We start from the raw sequence: 23,279 nt of genomic DNA, 5'->3' as shown, positions 1-23,279 counted from the left end.
TCGGATATAACTATTGACACTCCAGCTTATAACTGACTGATGACCTGTATTTAACTGAGTGAGTGCTTGGGGTTTAGCGTCGTACTCAACAATTTTTCAGTCATATGACGACGAAAGAATCCTTAGGGTGCATGTACGTGTAATGTGCCTCTTTGTTGCAGGACGGATTTCCACCGCTCTTTTATCTAGTGCTGCTTCAATGAGACGACTTACCGAAGGCAAGTAAGCCGTACTGCCCGAGCCATTACACTGATACGGGTCAACCAGTCAACTATTCCCTTCATGCTGAACGCCAAGCGAGGAAGTTGCAACTTCTTAGGTGTGACTCGATCAAGGATTGATCCTGGATCTACCGGTCCCGAAGCGGACGCTCTAACAACTGTGCTATCCGTGCCGGTATGTATGATTGGTGTTCACAGTACCATCTCTTCCCTTTTCAGGGACCGGTCCCGATAGCTCAGTTGGCAGAGGGTCCACTTCGGGAACGGTAGATCCACGGTCAATCCTGGGTTGAGTCACACCTAAGACTTTAAAACAGGAAGTTGTAACTTTCTCACGTTCAACATGAAAGGGATAGTGCACCGACTGTTTGGCCGTATCAGTATAATGGCATCTTATACTTGCCTTCGTTAAGTCGTCTCAGTGAAGCAGCACTAGATAAAAGAGCGGCCGAAATCCGTCCTGCAACAAGGAGGCACATTACATGCGCTCTAAGGATTCCTTCATCGTCATATTACTGAAAAATTGTTATGTGCGACGTTAAGCACTCACTCACTCCCTTTTCAGGAATATTCATTTCTGGGATCAATTGAATATGGGTCACGACGTGTTCTACACTGATTGGTGGCCGCTGGAAAGCTGGTTTGACGAGACTACTTTGTTTTTCCGTGCCTGCCACATAGGAAGGGGAAGAAGCCGAACTTCAAGGGCGTGTATTGGGCTCTGCAGGAACTGTGTTACAGATATTTTATCAACTGTGTATATATTGAGATTCCGTGTGTTACCTCCAGTTTAAAGATATCAGAAATTCGGTGAGTTTTACCTCTTCCTAAATTGTATATCTGAAGAACAGCAAAACGGACTTGTACAGTTCCCAAATTTCAACCCTATTAAAAACAATGATTTAATACACTCTGCACTTTATTCTGTCCAAATGTGAGCTATGTAGTCGTCCTGTTTGCGGAAGGGTCCAATTTTTAGAAAGTACTAGGTTAGCTGGCAGCCATTTTGGCCTGTCAACATTCAGTTGTAGGGCTGACCCTGAATGGCATTATGCAGAGTTACGCTGTAGGTCGATTACTGGTAGTGACGTGTGGCCCGTGGTACACAAGGCTGGGACAACCCAACCAGGGATCGCTGTTTGTTTCTTTGCTTACTTGTATACTTTGTTTACCACGCTTGCCTGCCTGAACCAAATATAAACACTTGTATATAAGCGACAGATGTATATTTTATGGATGAAGTGACTGCATGTTGTATTAACGCCACACACAGCAGACATTACAGCCTTCCCAAAGATCACGGATAATTGAGGGTGTAACTTGACACACTTAGCCAGTTAGGACAGCCCCATGCAGGTCCGCTGATACATTAGCCAATGCTGTCCGTGTGAAGTTTTAACAGACACTAACCTACTTCTACAGCGGACAGCTTAGGTATCTCCTGTCCAGGCTGGTAGGTTGTCTTTATATTGTACCGCTACGATGGTGCCAGCCTTGTATCAGTCTAGACATGTACAGTATGTCACATTTCTGGTGCGCAACCAAGTCAGCACTTACAGTTTAAACATTGTGTGTTTTATCAGTCTTAATCCCACGATACAGCAGCATTATTGTAGTCTGTACTCCTGTGTTTCCTCACAATAACACAAAACACTGGAAGCTAAAGGAGGTTGACCTGTTACAAGTTTTTTCAGATAGAGAAACTTTAGACATTCGCCCCGATTATCATATAATGCCTGGTTCTCTTCACTACCACTGTAGTCCAGACATTTGACTCGATTATCACACAGGGTGATGCTTCCTTTACTATCGCTATAGTCCAGATGTTTGACCCAATTATCTTATACCTGAAGTCCCACCATTTCTGTTATAGGTGTTAGCTAATTGGCTGGTCTTACCTTTAAATCAGCAGCACTGATTGTTTCACACAACAATTTGATATTCATGGATGGAGCTTTTATATAGATCAAACACGTCCGTCCAAACTGGCTTGACCAGATGTTTGTCAAAAAAAATGTCCGGTACATGATAAATGCTAGAATCGTCAAATGTCTAACTAAGCAGTTATTTCTACTCGGGGAAGCGAGGCGCTCAAACTCCCATATACCATATGTATTGTAAAGCCACTTCAGCAATAGCGACAAAAAAATACTGTACCCCATATGTTTTTGAAAGAGAGAAACAGGCACTGAACTGCAGATGGAGACTGTGTGCTGTGTTGAAATTTTATATTTTCGTAAATGGGAGGACCTGTATTTGTACCAGTCTAAGTAATTAGCTGGTTTTATTTCAGTGAAAAACCAAGTGTGTAATGGCTGAAAGCAAGGAAAATCCTGAAGAGGTTCTCACATGTCCGATTTGTGTGGAAACATTCCGGAAACCAGTAATGTTACCTTGTCAGCACAGTTTTTGTAGAGAGTGTATTGGTGTGTATGCTGACAAATCTAAACCTGGACAGACAGATGAGGTCTCCTGTAGCACGGGGAGTGAGGGTGCTGACCAGCTGATCTCATGCCCTGTATGTCGGACACCAACCAGTCTGGGGAGAGAAGGTGTAGCTGGTCTGCCTTCCAACTTTCATCTGGCTGAAATAGTGGAGAGGTTCTCTTCTGCCGTGAAGATTGAGGATGACACCCCATATTGTTCTCTGTGTGATGATGATAATCAGACTAAAGCTGTCAAGTTTTGTACCGATTGTTGTTTTCTGTATTGTAAAGACTGTCTGGCTTCTTGTCATCCCATGAGGGGGGCTATGAAACGTCACCGGCTGATTTCGTCCCTGGAGTACCTCTCACAGGAAACCTCACAGCGACAGACCAGCGACAGGGATGAACAATCAAATCAGCAAGCGTCATGTGCAAGACATGGTGAGCCATTCTGCTTGTACTGTGTACCGTGCCGGATGGTGATCTGTATGGGGTGTGTGGTTGACCATCCGAAACACGCTATGCAAGATATACCATCTGCAGCTGAGAATGACAAGGTAATGCGAAAAAGCCATTCTTATATCAGCCAACAACCAAAATGGATGTTCTGGGTCATTAATTGTAACGTCAATTCCCAATACAACGATTAATACGAAAAACTAAAAAATTGTGTAAGTTTAAAATTACTTTGGAATCATGCAAAGAGAAATAGTAAACAGTTTTCAATGATGTTAGAAAGACGCAAGGATGTTCTACGCGAATGACTTAAATCACAATCTAAATCGTGCACCACTCTAGTATATAGGTCTACAGTCAATGTAAATATGTCATGATTTGGAACTATATATTGACCCATAGTTTGTAGTGAGGAAAGGGGCTTTTTGGTCTTGTACTGTAGTGAGTCACTTGAAAAGTAGATTTTGTAATGTAGCATCTTTTCCATTACAGCCAGCTGTGTTGAACAAGACTTGCGAACTGGAGAAAGTGCTACAAGAAACTAAAGAATCACTGTCAGGAGTTTCGAGGCTGCACAATAAGATACAGGTTGGTATTTTTGATGACCTGGTCAACATGTGATTTATTGCACTCGTTGACTCATTTTGCATATGTAATTTATTGCTATCATTCACAAATTCAGGAAACATACAGCTGTTAATTATGTACCAACAACTCCAATAGATACACCATTGCCGATCATACACTGTCATAATATCTATATTGTATATACGTACTCCACATATGTGATGGGGACTGGCCCCGATAGTACAGTTGGTGGAGTGTCCGCTTAGATCCAGGGTCAAACCTGGGTGAAGTAACACCTAAGACTTACTCCCTTGGTGTTCAGCTTGAAGGGGATAATGCAACGACTGGTTGACCCGTATCAGTATAATGGTTCAGGCGGGCCGGCTTACCTGCCTTCGGTAAGGCGTCTCACTGAAGCAACTAGATAAAAGAGCTGTGGAAATCTGTCCTGCAACAAGGAGGCACATTACATGCACTCTAAGGATATCTTCATCGTCATATGACTGAAAAATTGTTTAGTACGACCTTAAACCCCAAGCACTCGCTCACCCATAGGTGATGGTGCGACACCTGGGATTAATAGACGTCTCTTAATCCAAGGGTGACACTCTTGGTGTTTGAACCAAACCACTGGTGATCACAGCATAAGGGCGGCACCATCTCACCCTGCACGGACCACCAGTTGTGATATTGAACCAACAACGTTTCTGAGTCGAAATATGAACCCCGAAAGACTGAAGTGAAATCCCCTCCAGCCAGGAAGTACATTGTAGATACAGTTGTGTATAATCTCTTGAACACACCTGTAATGGTGAGGATGAGATAATAAACATTCTTTCTGTTTGTCAGGAAACTCAGGAACTTCACACTGAAGAGGTTGAAAGGGCTTATTGTGCAGCCTTGGAAGCCTTACAAGCCTGGAAACAACAGTCCTTAGATGGCATAAAAACCCGCTATTCACAGTGGAGTGTGGAGTGTAGTGCTATACTCAAACATTTCCAGCTACAGGCCCAGGAAATGGAGAGGATGGTACAGGCTTCCAAGGATTTAGTAGCGTCAATGGACGTCAAGTTTTTACAGGTAAGTCAGTCATGCACAATCTCTAACATTGGTTCAGCTACCTGAACTCCAGTTAAATACTTTTCAACTAACCACACAGGATAACCTGTCAATAATTTTTCAGCTTCAGAGAACATATATAGTTTTCTTACATGTATGGGCTGTAGATATCTTGGCTCTGACCGCTCATTTGTAAACAAATGTGATATGTATGTTGAGTATGTACACAGAGGCATCTCATTTACCTCAACAATGTGATTATTGAACCTGTGACCAGCCTCATACAGTGACACTAATGAACAGTGATGAGGTGTTCAAACCCATCTCATGTTGCCAGATCTAGTTTTAGCTCCAGGGTTTAACTGCTTCACTTAGTTCATTGGTTCTCTCCGGTCGCCCTCTATTGTTCTATCCATAAATGTAACCGCTCTGCGATTAGACTAATAAACAACTCCACGATCCTATCTATGTAATATTAAAAAAAGAGTACGTTGTTTGATGTTTTTCGAAATGACGTGTGAATACGAATAGTAATAAAGTCCTTATCAGTGTTTGAAACAATAAATTAACCAATGTACAAACCGTATATAGACAACCATATCTCAGTTGATGTCCCCCCAGGCTCTGCCCAGTTTCCTTCAACCACAATGCTGAACGCCGTCATATAAGAGAAATATGTTGAGCACGACGTAAAACACCAATCAAACAAACCATCATGTCGTGGCTCAGTATGTTGTCCAAATTTTCAGTCATCTGGATGATATCGACTGCTTCCTGATCAGAAAGTTCAGACCCATAGGCGATAAGCCATTAACACACGGCTACTTTCACAAGCTTGTAACACACAACATATGATAGCGTTTACTATGTTTGAGGTATTTGTTTTTGTGCAGTTTTGAACATCATCTTCACTTTATGAACAAGTATATTTCATTTAAACCTAAATTTTGTTATAGGCTATTGTTTTCATAAACATGCCGTAAAATAACCATAAAACAGCCGTAACAAATTACAACTAACAGGAAGACCAGAATTAAACCATTTTTTCATTATGCTGATATCATTGGTTTATATCTCTCTTTAGAACACTTCTACCCTGATCTTCTGATTTATAGGCTTTGCACAGCTGTTACGCGAAGGGGAGATAACTGTAGTGTCTTTCACTATTATAAAACTTTCTGCCAAAACAATTGTGAAATTGATAAAGGATTGCTTCTCTGACAGTAGCATAGAATTAAATCCTTATCTCAAGGTAGGATTTATACAGCCACTAACTTCAAGTTGTTTACTCTTTTACTTGTACTTGGTGGAATAAATGGTTTCATTTTCAACAAAGATTGGGTGATCGGGAAATCTTTGGGCCATAGAATTTATTACACTGGAATTTAGAGCTGATTTTGACTGTGTGATTTACTAGGAAGTGGTCTAATTGTTAAAGGGAAGAGCCAATGGCCCCTGTGTACTATAGGGGATGTAAGACATTTCAATTTTAACTGCGTCCTTGTTACATGTTGTGGTGAAAGTATAGCTTAATTATTTTTAAACCTGGGACAGATATTAGTAGTGTTGAAAGTAGAATATTACATTGCTTTACCAGCCATTTGGAAAAGTAAAGATACGTGTATGTTGTCCATTAGATGGTCTAACCATGTGAGAGAAAAGAAACTCAATATTTCTGCTAGGATTACAAATATATTGGCTAAAATGAGCAAACCAGGTGACCCAGAGTTTAGAACCAATAGAGTAGGTAAAGAATCTGTTTCAGTTTTTATGATTGCATGATTTTATACGATGCTCAATTCTGTTTCTTGACAGGGTTCCACGGACTTCACCAAAATGTATGTATAAATGTGTTATACGTCTCTAAGTTTGTTATACATGTGCACATGACAGTTGTCAGCAGATGTGTTTCTGTAACACTGAGTAACAGCTCTGTAGTTGTCCAAAACATGACCCAAGTGTAAAATATATCTAGTGTTCAAACATACATTTCTTTAGACAAATCAGACCTAACCTGCTAGGTACATCATGACATTTTCATAACTGTGTGATACACAGGATTACCACACAACTGTGTTTCTTTGTTTTCTGTCCTCTTTTCACAGAATTGATGACCAACTGAATGAGATAAGAGCCGATCTGGAGAAACATGAGGTCAGCAGACAAAAGCTTCTAGATTCTCTACAACATGACCAAGTTGTTCCTAGACAGGTGACTGTAAAAGAAACAGTGCAAGAACGTCAGGACTTAGAAGCAGCAGTCGGTGGACCAATGTCACCCCTGTGTGTTACAAGTAGGTTCTTATATGTATAAAAGGTGTACAATAGGGTGTGGACATAAACGACTTTAGGGTTTACACTAGGATGTGCATCAAAGACACAAACATAAAGTGGAGAAGGGACAGAGTTGTGCGTGTGCAAAACACATGGCAGACTGTGTTAAGAAGAAAACAAACCAAAATGAGCTGTAATACAGCAGGGGGCACCCAAAAAATGAACAGTATACTAAGAGTAACAAAGGTGAGAAGAGTTTACGAAAAGCATAGATAGTTTGAGGTCTACATTAGGGTGTGAACAAAACACAAACTGATGTCGGACTTATGATAGGGTGTAGGCAAAAGACACAAACTAATGCGGTGTAGAATAAAGTGTACACAGACGACACAAACTAATGTCAGGCATGCATTAGGGTGTGCAAAAAAGATACAAACTCATGTGAAGCATGCATTAGTGTGTGCAAAAAAGATACAAACTCATGTGAGGCATGCATTAGGGTGTGCAAAAAAGATACAAACTTATGTGAGGCATGCATTAGGGTGTGCAAAAAGGATACAAACTCATGTGAAGCATGCATTAGTGTGTGCAAAAAAGATACAAACTCACGTGAAGCATGCATTAGTGTGTGCAAAAAAGATACAAACTCATGTGAGACATGCATTAGGGTGTGCAAAAAAGATACAAACTGAAGTGAAGCATGCATTAGGGTGTGCAAAGCAGATACAAACTAATGTGAGGCATGCATTAGTGTGTGCAAAAAAGATACAAACTCATGTGAGGCATGCATTAGGGTGTGCAAAAAAGATCCAAACTAATGTGAGGCATGTATTAGGGTGTGCAAAAAGGATACAAACTCATGTGAAGCATGCATTAGGGTGTGCAAAAAAGATACAAACTCATGTGAGGCATGCATTAGGGTGTGCAAAAAAGATACAAACTCATGTGAGGCATGCATTAGGGTGTGCAAAAAAGATACAAACTGAAGTGAAGCATGCATTTGGGTGTGCAAAAAAGATACAAACTAATGTGAGGCATGCATTAGTGTGTGCAAAAAAGATACAAACTCATGTGAGGCATGCATTAGGGTGTGCAAAAAAGATCCAAACTAATGTGAGGCATGTATTAGGGTGTGCAAAAAGGATACAAACTCATGTGAAGCATGCATTAGGGTGTGCAAAAAAGATACAAACTCATGTGAGGCATGCATTAGGGTGTGCAAAAAAGATACAAACTCATGTGAGGCATGCATTAGGGTGTGCAAAAAAGATACAAACTGAACTGAAGCATGCATTTGGGTGTGCAAAAAAGATACAAACTAATGTCAGGCATGCATTAGGGTGTGCAAAAAAGATACAAACTCATGTGAAGCATGCATTAGGGTGTGCAAAAAAGATACAAACTCATGTGAGGCATGCATTAGGGTGTGCAAAAAAGATACAAACTTTTGTGAGGCATGCATTAGGGTGTGCAAAAAGGATACAAACTCATGTGAAGCATGCATTAGTGTGTGCAAAAAAGATACAAACTCACGTGAAGCATGCATTAGTGTGTGCAAAAAAGATACAAACTCATGTGAGACATGCATTAGGGTGTGCTAAAAAGATACAAACTGAAGTGAAGCATGCATTAGGGTGTGCAAAGCAGATACAAACTAATGTGAGGCATGCATTAGTGTGTGCAAAAAAGATACAAACTCATGTGAGGCATGCATTAGGGTGTGCAAAAAAGATCCAAACTAATGTGAGGCATGTATTAGGGTGTGCAAAAAGGATACAAACTCATGTGAAGCATGCATTAGGGTGTGCAAAAAAGATACAAACTCATGTGAGGCATGCATTAGGGTGTGCAAAAAAGATACAAACTCATGTGAGGCATGCATTAGGGTGTGCAAAAAAGATACAAACTGAAGTGAAGCATGCATTTGGGTGTGCAAAAAAGATACAAACTCATGCGAGGCATGCATTAGGGTGTGCAAAAAGGATACAAACTCATGTGAAGCATGCATTAGGGTGTGCACAAATATAAATTTATGTCCAGCATTAATTAAAGTGTCTACAACAGACACAAACTAATATGAGGTATACAGTAAGTTATGCCCAAAAAGTGATATTAACATTTTTGCTGACGACACGTCACTATTGGAAGAGATCAATAATTTAAGTGACTCACAGGCTAAACTAAATCGAGATCTTGATCGTTTGTCAAAATGGGCAAGTCAATGGGTTATTAACTTTAAAGCTCTTAAGTCTGTTTACTTGTTTATATCTTTAAAATGTAACCCTTGCAATCCTAATTTAATGTAAAGAGCATTCGGTCCCACAAACACCCCGGCATCATTCTGCAATATAATGGTAAGTAAAACAAACACATTCGAGCTGTAGTAAAGAAATCAAACAGGACATTAAGCATTTTCTACAGAGCAAAGAAAACTGTCTCCAGAAAATGTCTCGTCACTCTCTCCCAAAGCTTATTAAGGTCGTCAATCAAATATGGCAATGTTCTGTACGACAACTCTAGCCTTAAATCGTCAAACTCTCTTGAAGCTATCCAAAGATGCCTGGCATTTCTCTGTACTAGAGGATAACGTCAGACATCATACAATAGTTTAATAAATGAACTCTAATGGGAATCTTTACATAATGGATGTCGATGCCATAGAATTCTTCCATAAAATTGTAAATGGACTCTCCCTTATCTAAAAAGGATATTAAATGGCAGAAATATCACTGATACAAACACATACAACCTTTGAAACAGGGACAATGTTCGACATTTTAAAATTTGCATTCAATTATTTTCCTCCTCTTTCTTCCCCAAAACTCTCAAAGATTGGGACATTTTTACTGTCTTATATTTGCAATGCCTCAGTTGGAATAACAAAGCAATTTCTGTTTTTCAAGAAAAATAAAGAACTCACTCAACTGTACGACATGTTCGATTCGTACCACTCTGTTATTCAATGCCGAATGAGAATGGGACTTGGCGCTCTGAATGCTGATCTTTTTAAGTACAATTTAAGCACTGTTTGCATGTGCCCAAATTTTAATCATTTATGTGAAAATTTAATTCATTATTTCTTTGAATGCCCCTAATGTGCCACTCAAAGACTGCATATGCTCGAACAAATTACATCAACAATATCTCCAAGCGTAAACTACTCAATATTGATTCTTTCGTGTTTAAAACATGTCGGTAATATAGTATTATTTGGATCCGATGATCTAAAACCTGACGAAAACAAAATTGTCTTAAAAACTATGCATAAATTTTTTGCAGAATCAAAGAGATTTTAAATCGATGGGTAACATGGAAATTTGTTTCTTATATTAAATGATAATGATAAATATTATTTCAGTAAGTAGTCATTATGTCCTTGCATTATAGCCTCATTTTATTACATATGGTATAATTCATTCTTTTGTAATGTACATACTTTTGTTGTTGCATATATTACATACATATGTGTATAGTCTATTCGGTCTATTATCTGTCTATATCATTACTTTTATTTACGTTTGTAACCAATTCCTTGTTGTGTCCTAAATTTATGTTATATGTTGTCGTGGAGACCCCCGTGTGGCATTACATTGCAAAGACACAAATTAATGTGGGGTATATACTAGGGTGTGTACAGAGAGCACAAACTATTGTGGGACATACAGTAGGGTGTGCCCAAAAGATACAAACTGATGTGAGGTATACAATAGGCTGTGCACAGAAAACACAAACTGATGTGAGGTATACAATAGGGTGTGCACAGAAAACAGAAACTAATGTGAGGTATACAATAGGGTGTGCGCAGAAAACAGAAACTGATGTGAGGTATACAATAGGGTGTGCACAGAAAATAGAAACTAATTTGAGGTAAACAATAGGGTGTGCACAGAAAACAGAAACTAATGTGAGGTATACAATAGGGTGTGTACAGAGAGCACAAACTATTGTGAGGCATACAGGAGGGTGTGCCCAAAAGACACAAACTGATGTGAGGTATACAATAGGTGTGCACAGAAAACACAAACTAATGTGAGGTATACAATAGGGTGTGCACAGAAAACACAAACTGATGTGAGGTATACAATAGGGTGTGCACAGAAAACAGAAACTAATGTGAGGTATACAGTATTGTGTGCACAGAAAACAGAAACTAATGTGAGGTATACAGTAGGGTGTGCACAGAAAACAGAAACTGATGTGAGGTATATAGCAGGGTGTGTACAGTTAGAACAGGGCAGTAGGTAGTGTACCCCTCGGTGTCTGGGTGATATATACATCATTTGTACAAATCAGCAAGTGCACTGTTAGAACAGGACACATGGCAGGGTACCTCTCACTCTCTGGGTGATATATACATCATGTATACAAATCAACAAGTGCACTGTTAGAACAGGACACATGGCAGGGTACCTCTCACTGTCTGGGTGATATATACATCATGTGTACAAATCAGCAAGTGCACTGTTAGAACAGGACACATGACAGGGCACCTCTCACTGTCTGGGTGATATATACATCATGTGTACAAATCAGCAAGTGGACTGTTAGAACAGGACACATGGCAGGGTACGTCTCACTCTCTGGGTGATATATACATCATGTGTACAAATCAGCAAGTGCACTGTTAGAACAGGACACATGACAGTATACCTCTCACTGTCTGGGTGATATATACATCATGTGTACAAATCAGCAAGTGCACTGTTAGAACAGGACACATGGCAGGGTACCTCTCACTCTCTGGGTGATATATACATCATGTGTACAAATCAGCAAGTGCACTGTTAGAACAGGACACATGGCAGGGTACCTCTCACTCTCTGGGTGATATATACATCATGTGTACAAATCAGCAAGTGCACTGTTAGAACAGGACACATGGCAGGGTACCTCTCACTCTCTGGGTGATATATACATCATGTGTACAAATCAGCAAGTGCACTGTTAGAACAGGACACATGGCAGGGTACCTCTCACTCTCTGGGTGATATATACATCATGTGTACAAATCAGCAAGTGCACTGTTAGAACAGGACACATGGCAGGGTACCTCTCACTGTCTGGGTGATATATACACCATGTGTACAAATCAGCAAGTGCACTGTTAGAACAGGACACATGGCAGGGTACCTCTCACTGTCTGGGTGATATATACATCATGTGTACAAATCAGCAAGTGCACTGTTAAAACAGGACACATGGCAGGATACCTCTCACTGTCTGTTTGATATATACATCATGTGTACAAATCAGCAAGTGCACTGTTAAAACAGGACACATGGCAGGGTACCTCTCACTCTCTGGGTGATATATACATCATGTGTACAAATCAGCAAGTGCACTGTTAGAACAGGACACATGGCAGGGTACCTCTCACTCTCTGGGTGATATATACATCATGTGTACAAATCAGCAAGTGCACTGTTAGAACAGGACACATGACAGGGCACCTCTCACTGTCTGGGTGATATATACATCATGTGTACAAATCAGCAAGTGCACTGTTAGGACAGGACACATGGCAGGGTACGTCTCACTCTTTGGGTGATATATACATCATGTGTACAAATCAGCAAGTGCACTATTAGAACAGGACACATGACAGGATACCTCTCACTCTCTGGGTGATATATACATCATGTGTACAAATCAGCAAGTGCACTGTTAGAACAGGACACATGGCAGGGTACCTCTCACTCTCTGGGTGATATATACATCATGTGTACAAATCAGCAAGTGCACTGTTAGAACAGAACACATGACAGGGCACCTCTCACTGTCTGGGTGATATATACATCATGTGTACAAATCAGCAAGTGCACTGTTAGAACAGGACACATGGCAGGGTACGTCTCACTGTCTGGGTGATATATACATCATGTGTACAAATCAGCAAGTGCACTGTTAGAAGAGGACACATGGCAGGATACCTCTCACTGTCTGGGTGATATATACATCATGTGTACAAATCAGCAAATGCACTGTTAAAACAGGACACATGGCAGGGTACCTCTCACTCTCTGGGTGATATATACATCATGTGTACAAATCAGCAAGTGCACTGTTAGAACAGGACACATGGCAGGGTACCTCTCACTCTCTGGGTGATATATACATCATGTGTACAAATCAGCAAGTGCACTGTTAGAACAGGACACATGACAGGGCACCTCTCACTGTCTGGGTGATATATACATCATGTGTACAAATCAGCAAGTGCACTGTTAGAACAGGACACATGGCAGGGTACGTCTCACTCTCTGGGTGATATATACATCATGTGTACAAATCAGCAAGTGCACTGTTAGAACAGGACACATGACAGGGTACGTCTCACTGTCTGGGTGATATATACATCATGTGTACAAATCAGCAAGTGCACTGTTAAAACAGGACACATGGCAGGATACCTCTCACTGTCTGTTTGATATATACATCATGTGTACAAATCAGCAAGTGCACTGTTAAAACAGGACACATGGCAGGGTACCTCTCACTCTCTGGGTGATATATACATCATGTGTACAAATCAGCAAGTGCACTGTTAGAACAGGACACATGGCAGCGTACCTCTCACTCTCTGGGTGATATATACATCATGTGTACAAATCAGCAAGTGCACTGTTAGAACAGGACACATGACAGGGCACCTCTCACTGTCTGGGTGATATATACATCATGTGTACAAATCAGCAAGTGCACTGTTAGGACAGGACACATGGCAGGGTACGTCTCACTCTTTGGGTGATATATACATCATGTGTACAAATCAGCAAGTGCACTATTAGAACAGGACACATGACAGGATACCTCTCACTCTCTGGGTGATATATACATCATGTGTACAAATCAGCAAGTGCACTGTTAGAACAGGACACATGGCAGGGTACCTCTCACTGTCTGGGTGATATATACATCATGTGTACAAATCAGGAAGTGCACTGTTAGAACAGGACACATGACAGGGCACCTCTCACTGTCTGGGTGATATATACATCATGTGTACAAATCAGCAAGTGCACTGTTAGAACAGGACACATGGCAGGGTACGTCTCACTGTCTGGGTGATATATACATCATGTGTACAAATCAGCAAGTGCACTGTTAGAAGAGGACACATGGCAGGATACCTCTCACTGTCTGGGTGATATATACATCATGTGTACAAATCAGCAAGTGCACTGTTAAAACAGGACACATGGCAGGGTACCTCTCACTCTCTGGGTGATATATACATCATGTGTACAAATCAGCAAGTGCACTGTTAGAACAGGACACATGGCAGGGTACCTCTCACTCTCTGGGTGATATATACATCATGTGTACAAATCAGCAAGTGCACTGTTAGAACAGGACACATGACAGGGCACCTCTCACTGTCTGGGTGATATATACATCATGTGTACAAATCAGCAAGTGCACTGTTAGAACAGGACACATGGCAGGGCACGTCTCACTCTCTGGGTGATATATACATCATGTGTACAAATCAGCAAGTGCACTGTTAGAACAGGACACATGACAGGGTACGTCTCACTGTCTGGGTGATATATACATCATGTGTACAAATCAGCAAGTGCACTGTTAAAACAGGACACATGGCAGGATACCTCTCACTGTCTGTTTGATATATACATCATGTGTACAAATCAGCAAGTGCACTGTTAAAACAGGACACATGACAGGGTACCTCTCACTCTCTGGGTGATATATACATCATGTGTACAAATCAGCAAGTGCACTGTTAGAACAGGACACATGGCAGGGTACCTCTCACTCTCTGGGTGATATATACATCATGTGTACAAATCAGCAAGTGCACTGTTAGAACAGGACACATGGCAGGGTACCTCTCACTCTCTGGGTGATATATACATCATGTGTACAAATCAGCAAGTGCACTGTTAGAACAGGACACATGACAGGGCACCTCTCACTCTCTATGGGTGATATATACATCATGTGTACAAATCAGCAAGTGCACTGTTAGAACAGGACACATGGCAGGGTACCTCTCACTGTCTGGGTGATATATACATCATGTGTACAAATCAGCAAGTGCACTGTTAGAAGAGGACACATGGCAGGGTACCTCTCACTGTCTGGGTGATATATACATCATGTGTACAAATCAGCAAGTGCACTGTTAGAAGAGGACACATGGCAGGGTACCTCTCACTGTCTGGGTGATATATACATCATGTGTACAAATCAGCAAGTGCACTGTTAGAACAGGACACATGACAGGGTACCTCTCACTCTCTGGGTGATATATACATCATGTGTACAAATCAGCAAGTGCACTGTTAGAACAGGACACATGACAGGATACCTCTCACTGTCTGGGTGATATATACATCATGTGTACAAATCAGCAAGTGCACTGTTAGAACAGGACACATGGTAGGGCACCTCTCACTGTCTGTTTGATATATACATCATGTGTACAAATCAGCAAGTGCACTGTTAAAACAGGACACATGGCAGGGTACCTCTCACTCTCTGGGTGATATATACATCATGTGTACAAATCAGCAAGTGCACTGTTAGAACAGGACACATGGCAGGATACCTCTCACTCTCTATGGGTGATATATACATCATGTGTACAAATCAGCAAGTGCACTGTTAGAACAGGACACATGGCAGGGTACCTCTCACTCTCTATGGGTGATATATACATCATGTGTACAAATCAGCAAGTGCACTGTTAGAACAGGACACATGGCAGGGTACCTCTCACTGTCTGTTTGATATATACATCATGTGTACAAATCAGCAAGTGCACTGTTAAAACAGGACACATGGCAGGGTACCTCTCACTCTCTGGGTGATATATACATCATGTGTACAAATCAGCAAGTGCACTGTTAGAACAGGACACATGGCAGGGTACCTCTCACTCTCTATGGGTGATATATACATCATGTGTACAAATCAGCAAGTGCACTGTTAGAACAGGACACATGACAGGGCACCTCTCACTGTCTGGGTGATATATACATCATGTGTACAAATCAGCAAGTGCACTGTTAGAACAGGACACATGGCAGGGTACGTCTCACTGTCTGGGTGATATATACATCATGTGTACAAATCAGCAAGTGCACTGTTAAAACAGGACACATGGCAGGGTATCTCTCACTCTCTGGGTGATATATACATCATGTGTACAAATCAGCAAGTGCACTGTTAGAACAGGACACATGGCAGGGCACCTCTCACTGTCTGGGTGATATATACATCATGTGTACAAATCAGCAAGTGCACTGTTAGAACAGGACACATGGCAGGGTACCTCTCACTCTCTGGGTGATATATACATCATGTGTACAAATCAGCAAGTGCACTGTTAGAACAGGACACATGGCAGGGTACCTCTCACTCTCTGGGTGATATATACATCATGTGTACAAATCAGCAAGTGCACTGTTAGAACAGGACACATGACAGGGCACCTCTCACTGTCTGGGTGATATATACATCATGTGTACAAATCAGCAAGTGCACTGTTAGAACAGGACACATGGCAGGGTACTGCATGTTTGCAAATCAGCAGGTGTACTGTTAATACGGATAACATATTGTTCCCCTGAGTGCAGGGCAAAAAAGATACAAACTAATGTGAGACATTCAACAGGTTGTGCAAAAAGGATACAAACTAATGTGAGTTATGCAATAGGGAGAGCAAAACCGATAAAAATTAATTTGAGGTATACAGTACGATGTGCACATAGGATATAAACTAATGTGAGGTATACAGTAGGGTGTGCACGGAAGACGCACACTAATGTGAGGTACATGTATATGAGAGGATGTTCCCAGAAGACACAAACTAATGTGAGGTATACAGTAGGATGTGCACAGAAGACAAACTAATATGAGACAGATGGAAGTCTTCCATCAGTGTCTGGGTGATATTTACCTCGTGCACAAATCAACAAGTGCAATGTTAGAACAGAACACATGGCAGGGCACCCTCAGTGTCTGGATGATATTTACCTCATGTTTGCAAATCAGCAGGTGTAGTGTTAATACAGAACAGATAACATATTGTACCCTTGAGTGAGATTTACCTCATGAGTGTGGGTGTACTGTTAGAAGAGGATAGATAACACAGTGTACCCCTCTGTAAAATAAAAAGAAAGTAACTCCGAATATTGAAGTGATAATATAAGTCTGTGTTTCTATCACTATGTTTGTGCCATCATCAGGAAATATATATGGTAAAGAATACATAGGCTTATATACATGTAGGTGCGTAGGTATACAATGCATGCATGTATAAAGACAAAACAAAGTGTGGTAAGTTAGAAGAAAGGCAGGAATGGTTGAGCCTGAATTACATAATGTTAAGCTGGTATTGCATGAAAAACTGAAGAAAAGAGAATAAAATGTAGAGTTGAAGCTAGAATTTCAAAAACAGGGTGGTTGGGTGGAGGGTAGTGAATATAATATATATAAAACAAATACTGGTGAAAACAAGACATGTTTTATTATTATTAAAGTGTAGAGATTCCAATAAGTGGGAAGGTCCACTAGCAACCTGCGGATGGTCGTGAGTTTCCCCCGGGCTCTGCCCGGTTTCCTCCCACCATAATGCTGGCCGCCGTCGTATAAGTGAAATATTCTTGTGTACGGCGTAAAACACCAATCAAATAAATAAATAAATAAGTAGAGATTCCATGTATGTAGGTCTATATATTAATAATTGTTGATCTACATTTATCTCCTCAGTTGATATACGTTTGATTTTTTTAAATTTTGAAATATTTAACTCTTTTTAAAAATCTGCTGCAGAAAATTTAAGCTAATACTTCTTTATTACTAATAATTGTGATAAATAAAATAGCCTTTGGGGGTATTGTGGCAAGAAAGTAAGTTGTGTGTGGCGAGTTACCTCCCTTACTACACAGACCGCTTTGGCAGGGTCTTGCGCCACGAATGCCAGCAGGCTTACTACAGCTTCATAGTGACTTTTCTGTTCAAATGTGCCATGACTGACAACTAAAACCCAGTGTCGGATTGAGGAAGGTATTGTTCTTGTTGTAGGTGATAAGTTTCAAACAAATTAGAGCACTAAAAATCTGTATTTTAACCCAGTACTTGGCCTATGTCGTACCCGTCATTTAGTGATGGATCCAGTTCTTGTCGAAGCTCAACTCTTTCGAACCGTCTGAAAATGACAGAAATTTTTGTATAAATTACATTCTTGTCACAGCAATATGTGTGATTTTATTCCAAGAGAGTGTGTTCAGAAAGTAAAACCACGATATGTGTACAGGTATTTACAGCTCTGTCTTACAGCGTGTGTTTATGGTTTGCTGTTGTTTATGATACTTCTTTTGTGTTTTTGCAGAGCCGACTCTGAGATTCACAGAGACAGACGACAGAAAGCTGAGAATCACTGACAGCGGCTGTGTGGTAAAGGGTGGGGACTTGTACAGGGGGTGGTGGAGGAGAGCTGTGACAGACGGGCGTTACCAGACGGGCAGGTACTACTGGGAGATACACATCACCCGTTCACATGACTGTAACTGTCATGTAGGAGTGACACAGGAGAGCTGTGGTGTGAGGGGGATGACAAACCCTGGCCGTAACTCCTGGTACATTAAGATGGTGTACAGTGGTGATGTGGTCAGGTGTTATAGTCACCGTGGTGGTGGTGAGATCAAACCTGACTATCAACAGTGGAGACGTTACACACGACCTCATCACCTGGGTGTGTACCTGGACTGTGATGAGCACACACTGACAGTCCTGGACTGTGACAACAACCAGGTAATGTGCACTGTCAGTGATGTTATCGTCACAGAGCCTCTCGTGCCATCGGTTGGGTTTGTCGGGTATGGATCTGTGTCTGTGTCTGCGTCTGCTCGTCTGGTAACGGGTGACTCTGTGACTCTGCCTCCAGTTCTCTGTGATATGATAAGCACTTCCTGACCATTGGGTAATTATTCATTACATCTTTTCCATCATATTATAATTTGTTTCAAATAGAGTGGTTAATTATGTCTCTTGGAACAAATTTTTGCGTATAAATTTTAGTTAATGTGGTTAATTCAGTAATTTGTCACAAGCTTACAGCTTGGTGTAGTTGTACACAGTCTGTCTGACTTGTCCTGAACATCAGTGTCAGGTTTTTTCCAGACAAAATACATGTAGATAATGGCTGGGTAGTTTTAGTTTTAGTAATGGAGATTTGTGAGAAAGTGGCTGAGGGTATAAAGGATTATTTTTCTTACCATGATCGGGCCGGTATGTCATAACTCAGGGGTGGTTTCAGATTAAGTCGTCAAAAAAGATCAGATCAGATTGATGTTGTTGTTGCAGCATGTTACACAAGACAATTCTATTTTGAATGATACTAGCAATGTTTTTTGAGAGAAATAAACCATAGTTTGTAATGGGTTTGAGAGTGATTAACTGGCTGAAATGGTATTACATAACTAGCGACATCAAAGAAAAAGATCACATGGATGAGTACAGGTAGAGCTTTTGGCACCTGACCTCAAATGCAGATTGGGCTAGAACAGGTTGGTTGGATAAGCTACATGTAGTCATCTAGGTTGTGTTATGTAACTTGGATGTAAGTTTTGGATAAAAATGAGAGAAAAACATAACCTGTGGGCCATTTTTAAATTAATACTGTCTCTTTTGAGTGCAATCCAACCAGCCCTCCAATAAAGGACCCCACTTGAAAGGGTGTTTTTCTTAGAAGTTTCATTACCCAGAATGTACAAGAATTCCCTGTGGACCGACCCTATTTTGTCTCCATGATGAGGTTAATCCCATGCTGAACAAGGACTGTTTTTAGGATGCTGTTGTCAGTTGTAAGTTTCTCGTTTTCTGTATATTTCTCTATTTTTCAACTAAGTTTATTCAAAGATTGGCGTTCTTAACACTTTGTCATGATCTGTGCATAGTTTGTGTATCTCACAAGTTAACAATAGCAAACATTTAAGCTGTTTATCAGATTTTTATCTTCAGTCTAAACACAGTGACATTTTAGTGGACTATTTGTGTTTATTGAATACATCTACCACATTACTATGTAAACATCTGACATGTTTTCTATAATAAACACTTAGGTCTTAGTCACTAAACAGTTTTTTATGAATAAATACCAGTTGGCATTAATCTATACTGTAATAAAAATGTTGTTTAAAAACAGTTATTTTTAATGTATACTGTAAATCGTTAACCTTTTTAGCCACTAAAAGTGTTTACTGGAATCTGTGCATATATTTAATAGGAAATCATGCTAAAATGATTTATTTGTGTCAGTGAAGATGTAAGCTTCATAAAACTGTGCCAATTATTTTATCTACACTCTGTAGTTCTCTAACAATAATTTCCAATTATTGGTTAAAGAGGTGGCCGAAGAGGTTGAAGAGTTTATAGTAAGCTATATGAGGAAGGTTGAAAAAATTAGGGTAAGCGATGTGAGGAAGGTTGAACAATTAGGATAAGAAATATAAGGAAGGATACACAGATATATATTATGGATATAACCTTTTTTCCTTTAAATGACTTTTACATGTAAGTGCTGTGATATGACAAGTGACATGTATTATTGTATTCACCGTGGTGTAAGCATTACGCCCCACATTGTGATATTTTTTAATAAATAGTTTCTAAATACGTGTATATACATTGATTATGTTGCGGTTTATTCAGAATACAGTTTGTCTTTTTTTTTCTTGCTTGCATATGCTTAGCTTGATGAAGTGATTAAAGTATCATTGTTACATCGCTTTTCATTTGTTTTTTAAATTGAGACCCTGTTCACACTTTTTTTTTATAAAAGTAATCAATTTTTCTTGTACATGTATTAACGTTGACTCTCTTTTATTGCATACATGTATAAATAACTACAACATGAGCTGCCTCCTTGTTATGTTTAATTAACTTCACCCAGAGCTGCAGACCTACACATGCTTAATCCTCTCTTTAGGTTTAACCTTCAAAACCAGCTTTGGTCTCCAACTTGATGTGCAGCTCAAGTCATGTATCCAAACAACTTCTGTTCTCATCTGTGACTTTGTCTGGGTGTTTTTTGAGTTCCCATACATGTATTTTCAGTAAAACACAACAATGTGTCAGTGTAAAATAAGCTGGCAAATCATCTTTGATTTCTGTGATCTCTGAACTTTGCAAATATGAAAGTCTGGCTTGTAGCTGATTTACCTTAGGAAGTGGCTTCATCCCCAGTACTGTTGCTATGACAACCTGTGGTCAAGATTATGAGGTCACTGCACCATTTCATCAGCTTGCTGTTATTTTAATGTCAGTTTTTGTTGTATTCATGTATGATTCGGTGATATTGTGCCATTCTCTGCCTTTTGTGTTCCAACTTCTGAGACATATGCTTAATAAAAATAAGTGATTGTGTAATGTGTAGTCGTTTGAATGGTTGAATAAAAGTGTCAATAAAATGTAGTAATACAAACGTAAATCATGCACAGTATGTCGCATTTTTACACAGAGTTATACGTATACCAATTTCACAATCAACATGTTCAAGTTACCTGATGGGTATCTTCTCAGTAGTGCTGGTTTCCTCTCTGTCTGTTAACTTGTCGGTAGAGTATTTGATGTGTATCTTTTCAATTGTGATGGGTTTCCTCTCTGTGATACCTTATCCGTGTGTTACGTGATATGTATCCCGTATATCAGGTGTGATGGGTTTCCTGTCTGATACCTTGTGCGTATATTTACCTGATGTGTATCTTCTCAGCTGTGATGGGTTTTCTGTCCGATACCTTGTGCAAATATTTACATGTACCTGATGTGTATCTTCTCAGTTGTGATGGGTTTCCTGACTCTGACACTTGGTCCACATATAACCTGATGTGTATCTCTATAGGTGCGGTAGGTTTCCTCCCTGTGATACCTTGTCCGTATGTTACGTAATGTGTTTCTTCAGCTGTTTCAGGGTTTCCTGACTGTCTGATATCTTGTGCGAATATTACATGATGTGTAGTGGGTTTCCTGTCTTTCTGACACGTGGTCCACACATGACCTGGTGTGGATCTTTTCAGGGGAGCTGGTTTTCCCCTAATACCTGGTCCACACACTACATGGTGTGTAACTTCTCGGGAGGGCTGGTTTTCCCCTCTGTAATACAGGGGTCCACACATTACATGATGTGTAACTTCTCAGGAGGGCTGGTTTTGCTCTCTCTCTAAAATAGATTCCACACACTAGCTGATGTGTAACTTTTCACGAGGTATGGTTTTCCTCTCTCTATTAGCTTTACGCGTATTGAAGGCTGAGTTTTATATTCCCTGATATAAAGAACGCCAAGTCCAGCTCATGCCGGCTTCCGCTCCGGTCGTACATGTGGGCGGAACGGTCTACAGCAACCTGTGGATGGTCGTATCAATGAAACATTATTGAGTGCGGCGTAATACACCAACCAAATAAATGTGTATAAAGAAGGTTCCTTATTAACTCTCCATCGGTGAGGTTCTAAAAGCACCAAGGCTAGGTTTCAAACTCCTGTGATGGGCAGGACCCAACATTTTAACTGACGATTTCCTGGCGGAAACGTAACTGATAGACCCACAGTGCATGTACTGCATAGCTTCCTATGTGCGGGGAAGGGATGAATTTAGTTAATCCACGACTTTTTCCTTGTGTAGGATGACATGATTTCTTGATGGAATGAAGACATGAAGACATGACGAGCGCCATATCATGGACTTCGTTCCACTCTCGGCCCACGAGACTCATGTGTAAGGCCGTATGGACAGCCTTGCTCCTGTCTTCAACCAAAATAGTGTAGAAATTTTGAGTGTTCCGTACTCCATGTGTTTAGTTTACCACACCTGGAGCCTGTATAAGTATTTCGTTACCCTCCTCCACCTTCCCACACACACATACACCACCACCCCACCTCATTACCCCATCTAGTTGGATATAGCACGTTTTGATGAACTTCTAACGGGCTTATTTTTTGTGGTAAAGACATTATATTCAAGAAAAACTTGACTTTTTGTGTTCGACCATTCCTGAATGTGAGACATTCCAATGAATCCATGTCTTTTGAGTCTGGCTGCGACTTTAGGTCAACTTTGCCAATTGTTTTCTTAAGGGCGGAGAATTAATTCCGGCACGCCGGTTTCCCGCACACCCATAGACCGGACCGACGTGCTGTGAGTGATCAGTTCTTATGTACGATGTTTAAACACTAATCAAATAAATGCTATGAATAGATTAACATGGTTATTGGTGGCAACACGCATATGAAAAGGAAAATATAGTGTGACAAA

At 40.4% G+C, this 23,279-nt stretch overlaps 1 protein-coding gene across 2 annotated transcripts; it reads left to right on the top strand.

The window, feature by feature from the left end:
- Positions 1–831: 831 nt before the first annotated feature.
- Positions 832–21,460, top strand: LOC135463219 (E3 ubiquitin-protein ligase Midline-1-like). 2 transcript variants are annotated; one of them, XM_064740528.1, is made up of 7 exons: positions 832–1,031; positions 2,515–3,204; positions 3,596–3,691; positions 4,520–4,750; positions 6,545–6,567; positions 6,835–7,022; positions 18,362–21,460. In XM_064740528.1, exons 2-7 carry the CDS (start codon positions 2,533–2,535, stop codon positions 18,943–18,945), a joined length of 1,794 nt encoding a protein of 597 aa, XP_064596598.1. In that variant the 5' UTR covers positions 832–1,031; positions 2,515–2,532; the 3' UTR covers positions 18,946–21,460. The 2 variants fall into 2 exon arrangements, with proteins under 2 accessions (XP_064596598.1, XP_064596599.1); XM_064740529.1 differs by lacking the exon at positions 832–1,031 and having other exon boundaries at positions 2,917–3,088.
- Positions 21,461–23,279: the final 1,819 nt, after the last annotated feature.

The sequence above is a fragment of the Liolophura sinensis genome, chromosome 2 (assembly GCF_032854445.1).
Source record: "Liolophura sinensis isolate JHLJ2023 chromosome 2, CUHK_Ljap_v2, whole genome shotgun sequence".
NCBI lineage: Eukaryota > Metazoa > Mollusca > Polyplacophora > Chitonida > Chitonidae > Liolophura > Liolophura sinensis.
Note: the sequence above shows the minus strand (reverse complement) of the source record. Positions and strands in the feature narration are given on the sequence as shown.